The 14386-nt window shown below is 42.2% G+C and overlaps 1 protein-coding gene across 7 annotated transcripts in view; it reads left to right on the top strand.

Annotated features, from left to right (window-relative positions):
* Positions 1–14386, top strand: part of FAT1 (FAT atypical cadherin 1) — a 115062-nt gene that overhangs the window by 37792 nt on the left and 62884 nt on the right. For all 7 annotated transcript variants that reach the window (XR_014551922.1, XM_083629846.1, XM_083629849.1 and 4 more), the window contains exon 3: positions 5519–5833. Coding sequence is in view for 6 of the 7 variants with exons in the window: in XM_083629846.1 (XP_083485972.1) it covers positions 5519–5833 (315 nt within the window). In the remaining variant the exon portion in view is untranslated. The remainder of the gene's footprint in view (positions 1–5518; positions 5834–14386) is intronic.

The following is a 14386-nucleotide window of genomic DNA, read 5'->3' on the forward strand; positions in this document are numbered from 1 at the left end:
AACACATGGCTTTCAAACAGAACATTTCTATATTTAGTTTGGGAACCAGAAGCTTTCCAATGATTAGATATTTATTTAAAAGTTCTAAAATTTGTGGCTAACCGTGGACAATTTGTGACCTCACATGAAACACTTAAACGATCCCATATCCTGTAACACCTTTGCATGGTGACACCTCTTCCAGCTTAATCTCTTTGTGGTTTATTAGGCCCTGTGGGAATTGCCATGCCCCTCAACAAATGTACCAAATTAAAGTTATTTCCACCTGTGCCTTTTGCTTCATTTCTGCCCCTCACAGGCTGCTTCTTGCCCTGAGCTTTCCAGGCCCATTTTATTTATGAATGAATGAATAAATGAATGAATGAAACTTACATACCACTTGTTGTCAATTGGCCACACAGTGGTTTACAACAGAGTAACAAAGGTGGATCCATTGAGGCAGTATGCTAGTTTCTACGCCACCTCTCACACCCGTTTCCGTCCTCCATCTTGGCAAGCAGGGACACATTCTGGCCATGCAAAAACACTTAAGGAGTATATGAAGTAGATCTGGGAAATGATGTGGCTTGGGAAAAGAGGGTGAGTGTTGAGGAGTGGATGTGGCCTGGGAAGAGTCCAAAGGACCAGAAACTGAAGTCTAGAAGACTGCATTGGGACCACATCCCTGTCTTTTGAGTGTTGTCCAGATCCTTCTCAGTTTTCACCCCACGCTCATTAAGGGAGAGGTTTTGGCTGACCTGATGAAAATTGAAGGCTCCATGTGGTTGAAATTAAGACAATTTCCTGGTTTCTTGAGTTTAAAGTGGCTGCCACACATCTGCTTGCTCTAAGACTAGCCCCCCCCCTTTTAAATAAAGAAGATACTACTATTTTAATACCTATTGGTAATTATGTTGGTTTGGCCCACAAATTCAATAGATTTGTACTACAGTGGTACCTCAGGTTAAGTACTTAATTCGTTCCGGAGGTCCGTACTTAACCTGAAACTGTTCTTAACCCGAAGCACCACTTTAGCTAATGGGGCCTCCTGCTGCTGCTGCACCGCCGGAGCCCAATTCCTGTTCTTATCCTGAAGCAAAGTTCTTAACCTGAAGCACTATTTATGGGTTAACGGAGTCTGTAACCTGAAGCATATGTAACCTGAAGCGTATGTAACCTGAGGTACCACTGTATAGTTATTTTTTTTTTAAAAAAAGTTACAGGCCCATTGCTGACAAGAAAATACAATGTTTCTTTTCATGACATGTCAAATGCAGTTCAGAAATTTGGTTGAAATTAAGTCCAATGAAGCAGTCAGTTGGAATACTTAAAATTCTACACCAGAGTGTCATGTAGTTATTCCTCCAAGAACTCTGAACCCATTTTGATTTTGCAGTATACTGTGTGTGGGGTTTTTTTCTTCCATCAAGGCTTTCTAGTAATCTGGAGCGGTGACCCAAATAAAGACTCAGCCACATTTGTGCAAGTCTTACTGATCTTGCCAAGCATAAAAGGCAGCAGGAGGACCATCTCTACTTTTTAATGAAGTGGGTTTTGTTTTTGTTTTGTTTTGTTTTGTTTTGTTTTTTTAAAAAACAATGTTCCACTACAGCATCACTCCTTTAACTGTATTAATGGATCTGTAAAATGTAATTGGGATGGTTTAATTAACACTCAGTGTCTGCCCACTTAAAAGACTTAGGAAAACAAAGCCATTTTAACACTAACCTGCTACTTTCGAGAGAGCCAGTTCAGAATGTGACGCAGGCAGGATATTATAATTGTGCCAAGGAAGTCTCTTGTAATGATTGCTTTACAGTGGTACCTCGGTTTATGAACTTAATCTGTTCCAGAAGTCCGTTCTTAAACTAAAACCGTTCTTAAACCGAGGCGTGCTTTCCCTAATGAGGCCTCCCGCCGCTAGTGCCCTTCCATCGTTTTGATTCCGTTCTTAGACCGAGGTAAAGTTCTCAAACCGGGACACTATTTCCGGTTTTGCAGAGTTTGTAAACTGAATCGTTCTTAAACCGGACGGTTCTTAAACCGAGGTACCACTGTGTTTGGTTATTCCTAGTGTGTGATGCATGCATTGTCATTCTCATTCACCTTGAGCAGAATATGTGGTTCTTTCCCCCCTCACACCTCTTAAGCAATATGGGCTAAGCTTTGGCATGTAGTATGAGAGTTCTTGTTTGTGGTGCACCCTTGAGAGAGCCCATTTTCCATGAGCTTCCATGGAAGCAAAGGGAGCTTCCATAAGCAAAGGGTTACCATGGGTGGGGTCATCCTAGGTGTGGAATATTAATAGTGCAATCCTATGCAAGTCTTCCCAGATGGTGGCTCAGAGATTTATACTGATGGATTGGGGTAATAAAGATATGATACTCTTTAATCATTGGATTGACAGTATGACAACAGTTGCAATATATGAATGGACTGCTTACAGATGCAGACTTTGTTTGGATAAATATGATAATGTTTGGAGTGAGTTTATACAGAATATACAGAATGTAGCAGGCTATTAACATCTACATAAGTATTAGGAAAATAAAACTATATCAATTTATATGAGAATATATTGCATTTTTGTGTATATATTTTGCTTATAAACATTTTTGTTTTTTCTCCCTCTCACATTTCCTTCTCTTTTTCTGTATCACTTTATTTCTTTATAATTGTATTTTTTCCCAAAATAATAATAATATTCCCATAAGTAAATCGCTGCCGAGTTCAGTGGGACTTACTCCCAAAGATGTCATATAGCATTACAGTCTAATCTTACAAAGAAGCATATTGCTGCATTCTTTGTGTGTTGAGAGTGGATGTGTCTTAAGGCAAGGTGTAGAAAGTCGCCCTTCAGTTTCATGTCTCCTGGGAATTAGTTAAGGATCCACTCCCTTTTATGTTTACACACCCTGACCAAGCCACATGGGTTATGCTCTTCCAGGCATAGTCCCACTGTGCTGCAGTATGGATCAGAATACTGTAGACATTAGGATAGGGCTGATCTTATGTGACTTCTTCAGAGAATGCTACCCAACCTGCCTGGTTGCTGCATAGGATAATGTGGATGGTTGGGTGTAAAGTTAACAAGGGACACTGCTTGAGATGTGTCAAGTTCCCATGCAATATCCCTCTGGCACAGGTAGCTCTGGGTGGGAGCGAACCATAACACTAGTAATGTCATAGGCGTTGTTGTATGTAGATACCTCTGGTACTCATGTAAGAAGCACAACACACACAGCAGTCGCGTTCTCAGTTGATGAGCCATCTAGAACCAGCATCTATTTTCCCAGTGCTAAAATGTTAGTTTATCCACCTTCTAAGACAGGGGTCGGCAAGGTTTACCTCGCCTGGGCTGGTTCACTCCAGCGGAGATCCCTCCGTGGGCCAGATTGTGTGCGTGCTTGCGATTTTCGGCGTCTGTGCATGCACAGATGCGATTTTCGGCGCTGTGGAAGCGAGTCCCTGTGCTGCGCTATGCCGGTTTAGAGCAGCACGCGGGGACTCGCTGAGCGGGCGGCTTGGTTTGGGGGTGGCTTGTGGGCCAGTTAAACAACCCCCATGTGCTGCTTGCGGCCCATGGGCCTTAGGTTGCCAACCCCTGTTCTAAGACACCTATAGCCCCTGCAGAAAATGAGTTGCAATTGTGCATTCCTTGAGTGGATTGCCTTGAAAGGTTGTGCAACTCAAAACAGAAGCAGAAGTGTTCATCTTCTTCCGGTCTACTGAATGACCCAGCTGTAATGTAGTTCTTTGACATTTCTTAAGACAAGCCTGCTGGCTTCTCTTGGTTCCTGCAAACTCTTGTTCTTTTTACAAGTGATTATTGTGGGTTTTCTACACTTAGCATTAAAAGCAGAAATAAAACCTGGCAGCATAATGTTGTATCAGTGATGCAATAATGGTGTGTGATCGTTATGTGTGCATAAAGAAAATTGCAGCTGAATAATGTGCAGCTAATAAGAGGTTTGGAAGTATAAAAGGCAATTTGTTTCAAATTTACTAAGGTGGCTTTGCTGTGCTTTACTGGCATTAGCAGATTTCTCTGAAACACTACAGCATCATTTTTGTTTGAAGGAGAAGATGATGTACCCAGGTGACAATGTGTGCAGGATAAGAATTTCTACTTTATAAATTTGATATTTGCTTGCCTTTCATATTGTCTCAGCTTGGCTACATTTACAATTTAGCTTCTACAGTGACATCTGGTGGTAGTTCAGAAATTCCTTAAATAGCAGCTCTTTAAGGATTGTTTAAACTAGACATTGAGACAGGGGAATTGAATTTGCGTGGTTCAGGACTGGAAATGAACATGACCGATTTATAAAAGGCTCCCCAATTACGAAGTAGATAAAATTCCACTCTGGAGTTTAACATGGCTCATAATGAGCTCACCTTGATGCCAGCTGTCTCTAGCCTTGCTTGCTATCGGTTTCCCTGCATTTCCAAACTAGCTTTGTATGAAACTGATGTCAAAGAACAGCACTCAGAGGAGCCATCTTAGTGACTACAACTCCCAGCATTACTGGCGGTATTGAAGGCTTCTGTGTAGGTAGTGCAAGTGTTCATTTTGTCACTGAAAACTCTACACATTTAAACATAGGTCTTCTGCTGACCTCAGCAATTCTTGCTACCAGTTTTCCTTCTCGCTTCCTCACAAGGCAAAGTTTGGAAAAGAAGAGACACTTAGTATAGTGGAGGGCTGATGTGAAGCATTCAGTACTGGTCTATTTTTTTACCTTGTTACATGCTTTGGTAATTTTATGCAAATTGAAAAGTGGGCATTAATGTCCTAAATTGACAAATACTGTACTTTCAGATAGCTACCTTCCGTCCTTCCAAAATAGTTTGGAGAATTCCATAGCTGCAGCTCTCTCTGTCCTGTTACCGTTCTGTCCACATTGTGGTTCCCTGCCTAAGCCACAACGGTGATGAAATCATACTATATTGCCAGGTTTCTAAAAAATGGGCATGCCGAAGGCTAGTTTAATTTTTTAAGCCTCTGCATGACAAACCAGCAGGCTCCAACTACTTCATATAACACATTTATGTCATGGTGTAGGCAGGGCCTGATACAAAAAATAAGTAGTTTAGGGCCTTTACAGCCATTGCTTTTAGCACTGGGATGCTACAAGGGGGGAAGTACCAGAACTCAAATTTGTGTGCTCCCATCTTTTCCTTCAGGGAAAAGGAGACAAGTGCATTGAGCGACAGGTAACATCTGAACAGGCGTCGTACCTAACACTGATTCTTGCCTCGCATGCTTCTATACTTTATGGTCTACAATCATGGGCTGAATTTTCCCTTCCAATTCATTTGTGATCACTAACTGCCTTTTCTTGAATTTTGTGCCATATAAAAAAGTAGAATGCTTCGTTTTGGTCTATACAAAATAGCAAGGCTCTGGAAACCATTTTGCTTTTCATTTGTGACTTGTGGCAAAGACTTTTTTTTAAAAAAAGATGCCACGTTCAATAAAATCAATCATGTAGATATGATACTCAACGCTGTTTCTTTTCCTCCCTTTCCTATGCAGGTACAATAGCCACTGTTGATTTCCTTGACCGTGAGACTACTTCCCATTACTGGCTTACTGTTTATGCAACAGACAGGGGTGTTGTGCCTCTGTCTTCCTTCGTTGAAATCTATATAGAAGTTGGGGATGTCAACGACAATGCTCCGCAGACGACTCAGCCTGTTTATTACCCAGAAGTCATGGAAAATTCACCTAAGGATATGTCGGTCATTCAGATTGAGGCATTTGATGCAGACTCAGGGTCCAATGACAAGCTGACCTACAAGATTACCAGTGGAAATCCACAGGGATTCTTCTTCATTAATCCAAAAACTGGTAAGTGAATACCATTCTTGACATTGGCAGCTATGAATTGATTCTACATTTTAAAAATAGAAAAGGAAAGACATGATTGGGAAAAAGAGAGGAACATCTTTGATTCTGAATTCTGATTTGTACTTTGTGCAGGAAGTCCATGAATAGGATTGTTGATTCAGAGGTGATCTACACACTAATCTTAATCGCCGCCATTTCAGAATGCAGTGGAGAATCCCATTTGAATGCTTTGTGCACAAAATCTCTCTGCAGATTAGAAATTAAGGCTTAGGCTTTTCTCCCTGGTATCCTGATCTTCCATGGGTTAGGAAGTCCTCTTTTTTAATGTGGTGAACAAACATGTGATCCTTCAGTTATATGAATTAGTAATTCCAGGAAGTTTGTACTGTGTAGTTTTGCTGAACTACTAACCTTCAGTGGTAGAGGGGAAACACTTGGGATTTTTCTACTTGATGAATTGTATCTGGAAATATAACAGGTTGGACTGAGAGTAGGACAGGAGATGCAACAAAGTAATAGGAACTATGCAAATATTTATTGGACTTTTTGATAAACATAGGAAGATGAATATTTTGATACATGAGCAATACATGTACTAGGCACCTGGGGTGTCAGCTAAAGATCATCATTTGAGAGAAGGGATGTTTTGGAAAACCAATTGGATACTGGTTAGACTGCCAATATTATACTGTATGTGGAAATTAATGGTATAAGTGGGGGTGAAGGTTTAAGCTTTGTGTAGCTTCTTGACCTAGTTTGTGTAGGATTAGTCCTGTGTTGAGTTATCCTCTGGGATGATCTCATGGGTCACTTTTACCAAAAGAATGCCATATCTTTGGAGGCATGAGAAACTTTTACTTTGCATCCTTTTTATTTGTTGGGTATACTTTTGACATGTTTTAGTTAAATTTTAACTCGGTTGTCTTAACTCCACCAATATGAGCTCAGTGGACGAATAAATTCCCAGCCACCAGAGAAAATAAAGTGGTGAGGAGCTTAGAGGATCCCTCCACTCTAATCCTGGAATTAATTTAAAAATCACATGAAATCAAAATTCAACCTCTTGCAGGGCTTGGCTAAGATTGAGCATGTTTGCTCTCTTGGTTAAAGCAACAGGAACTATTGGGGAAATCCACCCAAGTAATCCACATTCACAAGAGTCCTCTTAATATCTTGGGGGAATAAACTTTGGCCCTAAGCTTAACCCAGAGGTTATGGGGACAAACTCCATTTTGAATCTAGCACAGAGACAGAGCCAAGAGTGGTTGGGACATATCTCCTCCCCCTCCCTCCCTTTCCCCCTCTCTCTGTTGTCCCCCTTCCCCATTTTTTCTTTCCAAAATCATGATAATAGCCTGAGAGCTGCAGGTTCCCCACTCTTTATTTTGTGAGTAGTTTACAAATAAGTAATGCAACATTCAGTTATTGTGCCACCTATCTTAGCATTTGGGTTAATCTTTTGGAATAATATTGAAATGGTTTGCAAAGAAAACTTGGATATTTCCTCATCTTAACTGTGTTTCTGCTCTTGCTTGTTCTGCAAGCTTCCATCAAGAACTGCTGAAGTGCCTTGCATGTGAAGTTTGCATTGAAATGAAAATTACGCAGGGCCAGAGACTCGCAATTCATGTTGAAATTTCCAACCAGCAACTTGCAGTTCTATCACTAGTCTATAGCTACTTCAAGATGTACAATTTCATTAATAGAGACCTACATTTTTCCTTTCCTGGATCTAATACTGTCAGTGGGAATACGACCATGGGAGTAGAGGATGAGGAGAAAATCAAGCCGAGATTAACTGAAAAACTGGTGGTCATTCAATCTTGAGAGTAGCTAGCTTTTTGACTATTTCATAGTTTTGATCCTTGTATCCATCTGTCTAAAGGGGTGATTTATTCCATTCATTAGCTTTTCAGACAGTTTCCTTCACCTCTCCGCCCTTCTTCATTTGAGCAATGGATTAAGGCTAAATATGCTACGAATGTTGTGTCTTAGATCTTTCTGTGTATATAATTTTTTCTGTTTCCTTTTATTGATACGTATCTGAAAGCCCCCCCCCCCGGCACCTATACGCCATTTTCTTTCAGATCAATGGCATTTTCTCCAAAATTCTTGAGCCATGAATACCTTAAATGTTTGCTAGTTTTCTGCACTAAATTATTTGGGCCACTTCCTACCTTTAGATGTTGCTTAGCAAGAGTAACAAGAATATAAGCATTTCATTCAAAAAAAAACCCCAAACCCAGCAAGCGTTCATCAATGTTCCTTTGTAACTCTGATATTTCAGTTACTGCTTTGATAAAAAAAAACGATTCAAAGACAAATACAGATATAAAGTAAAATAATAGATGAACAAAACCACAAGATCCCCTGCTTTCATATGCACACAAACGTAGACTTCAATGAGTTGTAAACAGGAATAATGTGGTATATACAGAGCACAGCGTTTCAGAATTCAAATATTGATCAACATCCACTGGCTACCCAAGAAGACTGTGTCCTGCTTGGGCTGTTTCTGTGGTTCTCTCTATGTAGGGCCCCCCCCCCATAAAAAATTGTACTTCTGCAAACATTAGGGTGGATCATGCTATTTTTGCTACAGAAACAATGGTGTTCACTGCCTGAACATGGGAAATAGAGGGGAAGACAAAATTCAGACTGAATTTAAGGGTTGGGAGGAAGCTTAAGTAAGCTTTACTTAAGTAAGCTTAAGTAAAATGTTGCATTTTAAATATTTCTTGCTCAGTATTGCAGAAAAACCTCTGTTGTTTCAGTTCTTTCTGAATATGTTCTATTTCCCAGTAGCTGTCGGTATTCATAAAGTTGTGTGTGCAGGTCTCTCTCTCTCTCTCTTGGGGTGGGGGGGAGTTCATTTTATTTTGAACCAATTCCATCTTTCTGTCTCCTTGCACTTTGAAGAAGGAAAGCATTCAACTTTTATTTAATTGTTAAGCATGAAAGCACCACATGAAATTGGAAGACAATGGCTGCGATTTAAGCCGCCCCAGTGCTAATGGCTCAGCCATGTGAGGCACTTGAATTCAAGTAGAGAGAAGGAGAGGCTTGTTAATTACCTGGGGACTTACAACCATTAAATTGCAACTCCCAAACAAAAAGGGGTTGATTGATTCTCCATGGATCTGTTTTAAATGCAGATATGTTAGCCCAGCACTACTGAAAGGTTCCTGGTTTGAAGCTTGAGGTCCTGGTGTTAAAAGATGCTGAGAGAGGATATTTTGAAGTGAAACATGTGCTACCCTGCCTTGCTGGTAGCAGCTGTATAGCAGCTAGATGCTCTATGAAAGGTGTGTTGTTAACAGTGACAGCACACATGCATTAGTTAACATCTGTTAAACAGGCACATGGACTGAAAACATCTTCTCATGTCCAGGCTTGCTATTATTAACATGTTAGCCTATGTTTACTACATAGTGATGATTTCTATGTGCCATGTTAGTGTGAATGGGGTACTGGTTACTGACAATGGCTTCCTTCATGGGCTATTGGTTATAAGACTATTCATCAGTATGGTTTCTCCCAGGGCTGTTTTTCTAGATAGAGGTGCCGGAACTCACCACGATCGCCTCAGTTGGTCTCTAATAGTAGAAATGGCTCCCATCTGAGAGATGCCGGAACTGAGTTCCATCGGGTTCCAGCTGAAAAAAAGCCTTGCTCTCCAGGCTACTCAGGACTTTATTTTATCTGAAAAATTGAAAGGTGTATTTGCTAGATTAGTGTGCCTCATTTCTTATGTTTACAAACTTTTAAAGAATTCTTTTGACTAGGCTTCATTTACAGATATAAAAACGGGGGCAACAAAGTCTTTGTGGATACATTTCTGCTTGACTCATGCAGGGATCTGAATTTTGAGACCTATTATACTTTTTGTGTCTGCTCTGTTTCAAAAACATAGTTTCATAGTTACTATTTGTGTTTATTAGTCACTTTATTCATAAAAAAATGACTCACAAAATAAAGTCCTATTTGTATCTTGCCCCATTTATCTGTCTCTCCTTAATAAAAAATAGCTTTCCTGTTCTCTTTATTATTTGACCAATGCTACCAAAAGCATGCTCAGCATCCTAGTGAACTCAGCATATTGATGGAGACTTCCATAAAGTTTAAACAAAGGAATTAATTTGTTGTTAACAAGGGCAGAGGAATCTCACTACAAGGTTTACTGGTGTCTATTAATCCTCAAAGCACTGTGAACTCGTAAAATGCGGAGAGCCAACGCCAGATAGTCTGCCTTACTTCTCCTATCATCTTACAACTTTCCTGACCCTTCAAGGGAACTGTGGTGGAAGATCTGAAGATTGAGTAAAATGAAATCGGAAATGGGTGCAGCTGTAAACAACATCCAAAGACTTCCTATAACATTGGGAAACCACTTTGTGCGGAAATAAATGACCTGTAGTTGCACAATAGCCTGTCATGGAGGATGCCTCCCTTGTTTAACTGCTTGAGGTTTTATATTTCCTGCATCAGGTTTAAGTCACATACTACATTAGCAGGAAAACACAAATTTCCATTCATTTGCTATGTTCAGCTCCTTTTGTATTAGAAATAAATAAAAATTCTCCTCCAGGTGAAAATAATTTCTATAATTGTGTAATGTGTTGTTTTCCAGTTCAGTAAAGACGATTATCCTACCATACAGATTATGGATCCCAGTTGTTTCATATCAGTTTATGTCTAGAGACGGTAATGAAAATGTTGTGAACTGTTATGTAGTGATCATATGTCCTTAAGCAATATTTGATAGCAGAGTTGTAAAGAGATGGTAGTGTCATTGTAAACACAGATGAAAGGTGATTTTTTAAAAAAGGAAAAAAATCGCTAATACAGGAACAAGAATAAAAAACATCTTCCAGACTTCCAAAATGCACAATTCTGCCCCATATATATTCTTGTGCACAATGATGACTTTTATTAAGAGCTCAACATGTTTTTGAACTGTTGGATAGGCAGCATAATTTGTGCAAGCTGCATTAGCTTGTTTATGGAATTTGAAAGTTTTAGACTTTGCCTGATGAAGGAACCTACCGTATTTTTCGCCCTATAAGGCGCACCGGCCCATAGGACGCACCTAGTTTTCAGGGGGGGGGGGAATCAAGGAAAAAAATATGATCCCCCCCCGCAGCTCTGGGAGCAGCGGACAGGCTGCACGCAGCCTGTGCGCTACTCCAAGACCTCCTCTCTGCTTTTGCGGGAGGTGGAGGAATTCCCCCACCTCCCGCAAAAGCCCACAGGAGCCGCGCGCGACTCCTGTGGGCTTTTCGACCGGGAGGGAGAAGAGACTGAAACGGCCAGTCAGTCCCTTGTCCCTCCTCGGGGAAAATCCCACAAGAGCGGCACGCTCTTTAAAGGGTGTGTGGCTCCTGCGGGCTTTTCTACGAGGGGGGGATTCCCCCCCTCATAGAAAAGCCAGCAGAAGCCGTGCACCCTTTAAAGAGCGCGCGGCTTCTGCATGCTTTTGCGGGAGGTGGGGGAATTCCCCTGCCTCCCGCAAAAGCCCACAGGAGGGAGAAGGGACTGACTCAGCCAGTCAGTCCCTTCTCCCTCCTTGGGGGAAAGCCCCCAAGAGCTGTGCACTCTTTAAAGGGTGCGCGGCTTCTGCGGGCTTTTGCGGGAGGTGGGGGAAGCGCTGCTTCCCCCCACTGCCAGCCTCAAAGCGGGGTCGGCGAGCAGCACGAAGGCGTCGTGCGCCTTCCCGCTGCCCCCCGATCCTCTGGGGCTGGCGATGGGGGGAAGTGCTGCTTTCCCCCAGCCTCAAAGAGCAGACTCCTGGCTTCTGCGAAAGCAACGCGAAGCCTCCGGAGCGCAGGCTTTGGAGGCTCCGCGTTGCTATCGCTGAAGCCAAGGAGCCTGCATTCGCCCCATAGGACGCACACACATTTCCCCTTCATTTTTGGAGGGGAAAAAGTGCGTCCTATAGGGCAAAAAATACGGTATACTAAAAGCAAGTTCCGCTTTCGTTTGGTTCTCTGCATACGCAGAAAGAACAGAACTAAATGCAGGGTATACTTTTGAGTTCAAAGTGACTCAAGGCATGCAAAGTTTGTACTTTCCCCTGAACATGATTTAACGTTAAGTTCAGTGGAGCAGTTATACCAAGGCACAAAATAATTCCCGCAAGGCCTACATGGGTCACCAATTTATCCTTTCTTATGTAGTTGGGATTGGGGGTTTTGTTGGAGAAGCTTCAGACAAGTATGAAAAGTGGGCACCTGATATCTCTACTAAGCAGTAAGTTCAGAACTTAGATCTGAAGGTGAAGAATGCCTTGCTGAAGCTTTGCAGGGTCTTCGTCTAGTTATTTGTGAGATGGAAGACTACCTAGGTATCACTGCCTTGAGTTCTGCTGTGGAAGAAAGGTGGAATATATGTGTAATACATAATCATAATTTTTTGTTTAGGCTGTAATAAGCTAATTCTTAACGTTAGCTCCATGTTCTGTACATATGGGGACAGCAGGCGATACAGTCATTGTCTCAGTTCCATCACTGCTCCTCTAGCTCCCAATGTGTGGGGAGTTGTAAGCTATGATGACAGTGACCAGGGAGTGCAGGAAGAATGCCCACTTAGGAGTGAAGCAGCTGACCCCCGAGCAAAGAGTAGGCCTCAGCAGAGGGTGGGACTCTTGCCAATGGTTTCAAGTCACAAGAAAGGAGATTCCAACTCAGCATCAGGAAAAACCTTTCTGACAATAAAAGCTGTTTGACAGTGGAATAGACTACCTCGGAAGATGGTGAACTCTCCTTCACTGGAGGTTTTTAAGCAGAGGTTGGATGGCCATCTGTCATGGATGCTTTAGTTGAGATTCCTGCATTACTAGATGATCCTGGGGATCCCTTCCAACTCTTACGATTCTGACACTACAGACGTCCTTTACAAACATGCATATGTGGCATAGCTGTCAACTTGCAGATATGCAGGTATGTTCAACTTCTGAGCCCCCTCCGAGCCAAAGGCAGAAAGCCCTGCCAGCAGTCAAATGAAGCCTCAAGCGGTGGTTCCCACAGCGCAGCAACCCAGCAAAGGGGATGCAGCAAGGAAAACCACCGTCACCTTTCCTCTGGGAAGCGCTGAGCAAAGGCGAGTCCCCAGGCAACGTGGCCGATTTGATTGGCACAAGGCATGCAAGCTCCACCCCCCCAGTCGTTCTTAGACTCCTTATTGGGTGAGCAACGCAGCCAAGCAACACAGTTGGAGCCTCCCTCCTCCCTGGCCGGCAGGGAGGGAGGGAGGGGAGCTGCTTCCTTTGAAACCCAGGAAATTTAAGGGACATCATCAATAAGGGACAGCAGCGGGACACGGCGCTGGGATAAGGGAGTTTCCCACCAAATAAGGGATGGTTGACAGCTATGACATGTAGTTGTCTCTGATTAGAAGAGCATAGGTTTGCTGTGCCAGTCTGAACATAGGTCCAGTGGCAGACTGTGAAGAGGCATGGAGTTTACTTTTCAATATTTTGTTAATGTTCCTTGGATTAGGAGTAGCGATTTCAAGAGACAACCAGGGATGTATCTACTTGTAGGGACTGGTAGCGTTCAGGCATCATGATAAGCAGTAGTTGATGGTTTACCAGGCATGACTGGGTCATGCCTGTTTTGCTGCTTCTGGTCTCACTGGGGAGAAACAAACCTTGGCGCATAAGAAAAGCCCTGCTGGATCAGACTAAAGACCGATGTAGTCTGGTGTCTTAAAGCAGCCAACATTATGGCTATGGAAAGCCCTCAGGCAGCATAGGAGCCCAGCAGCACTCTCCTCCCTTGTGCCTCTCACTATTTTAAAACCTTGCAGCATAAACAGAGTTTTCTCTGTCCACAATATCCTGCTTTCAATGGAACAAACACTGATAGGCATTCAAATACACCTGCATTGGAGATGTGCATTTTAGGTATGTATGCGAATGTGTATTCCACCAAAAGGAAGATCATGTGAACAGATGACATTCTGTACTTGAATGCACATTTGATTTTGGCTGATGGTTCCCAGTCCAACTAATGATATTTGTAGAAAGCTACTTCTGCATATGGATCTCCTTCAGTGGATAAGTCAAGGAAGTATAAGAGTGTGAGCAGAGAAGAGAGCTGGAAACAAATTCCGTCTTCGCCCCTTACCGTCATCTGTTTCGTCCATGTCATTTTGTTATTTGCAGAAGGGCAGCACAATTTCCCCACTTTAATCTTGCACTCTGCTGCCATGCTTCAAATTTGAAGAAATACTACTTTTTCACTTTTATGGGTTTTCAGTCTTCTTACATGTTCCCTTTTGCCCCGCTGAGAAGTAAACAAGGGAGTCCTGTACAGTATCGTTTTTCAAACCCACTGCCATCCTAAGCCATTTGAGACCAGTTTTTCAAACAAACAGTACAAAAGCTTCTAAAGTCAATGAAAGAAAGCCATCTAGAAAAGCTTTCTCACTCAGCCCTCTAGAAGCATTTTGTTCAAATATTAGCCTTTCCAATCATTCAAACTCGTAGTCTGGTGAATCTGATGTCAAACAATGAAACCATCAAAACAGGTAAAAAAAGCTGTCATACTACAT

The sequence above is a fragment of the Podarcis filfolensis genome (assembly GCF_964270895.1).
Source record: "Podarcis filfolensis genome assembly, chromosome: 9".
Lineage (NCBI taxonomy): Eukaryota > Metazoa > Chordata > Lepidosauria > Squamata > Lacertidae > Podarcis > Podarcis filfolensis.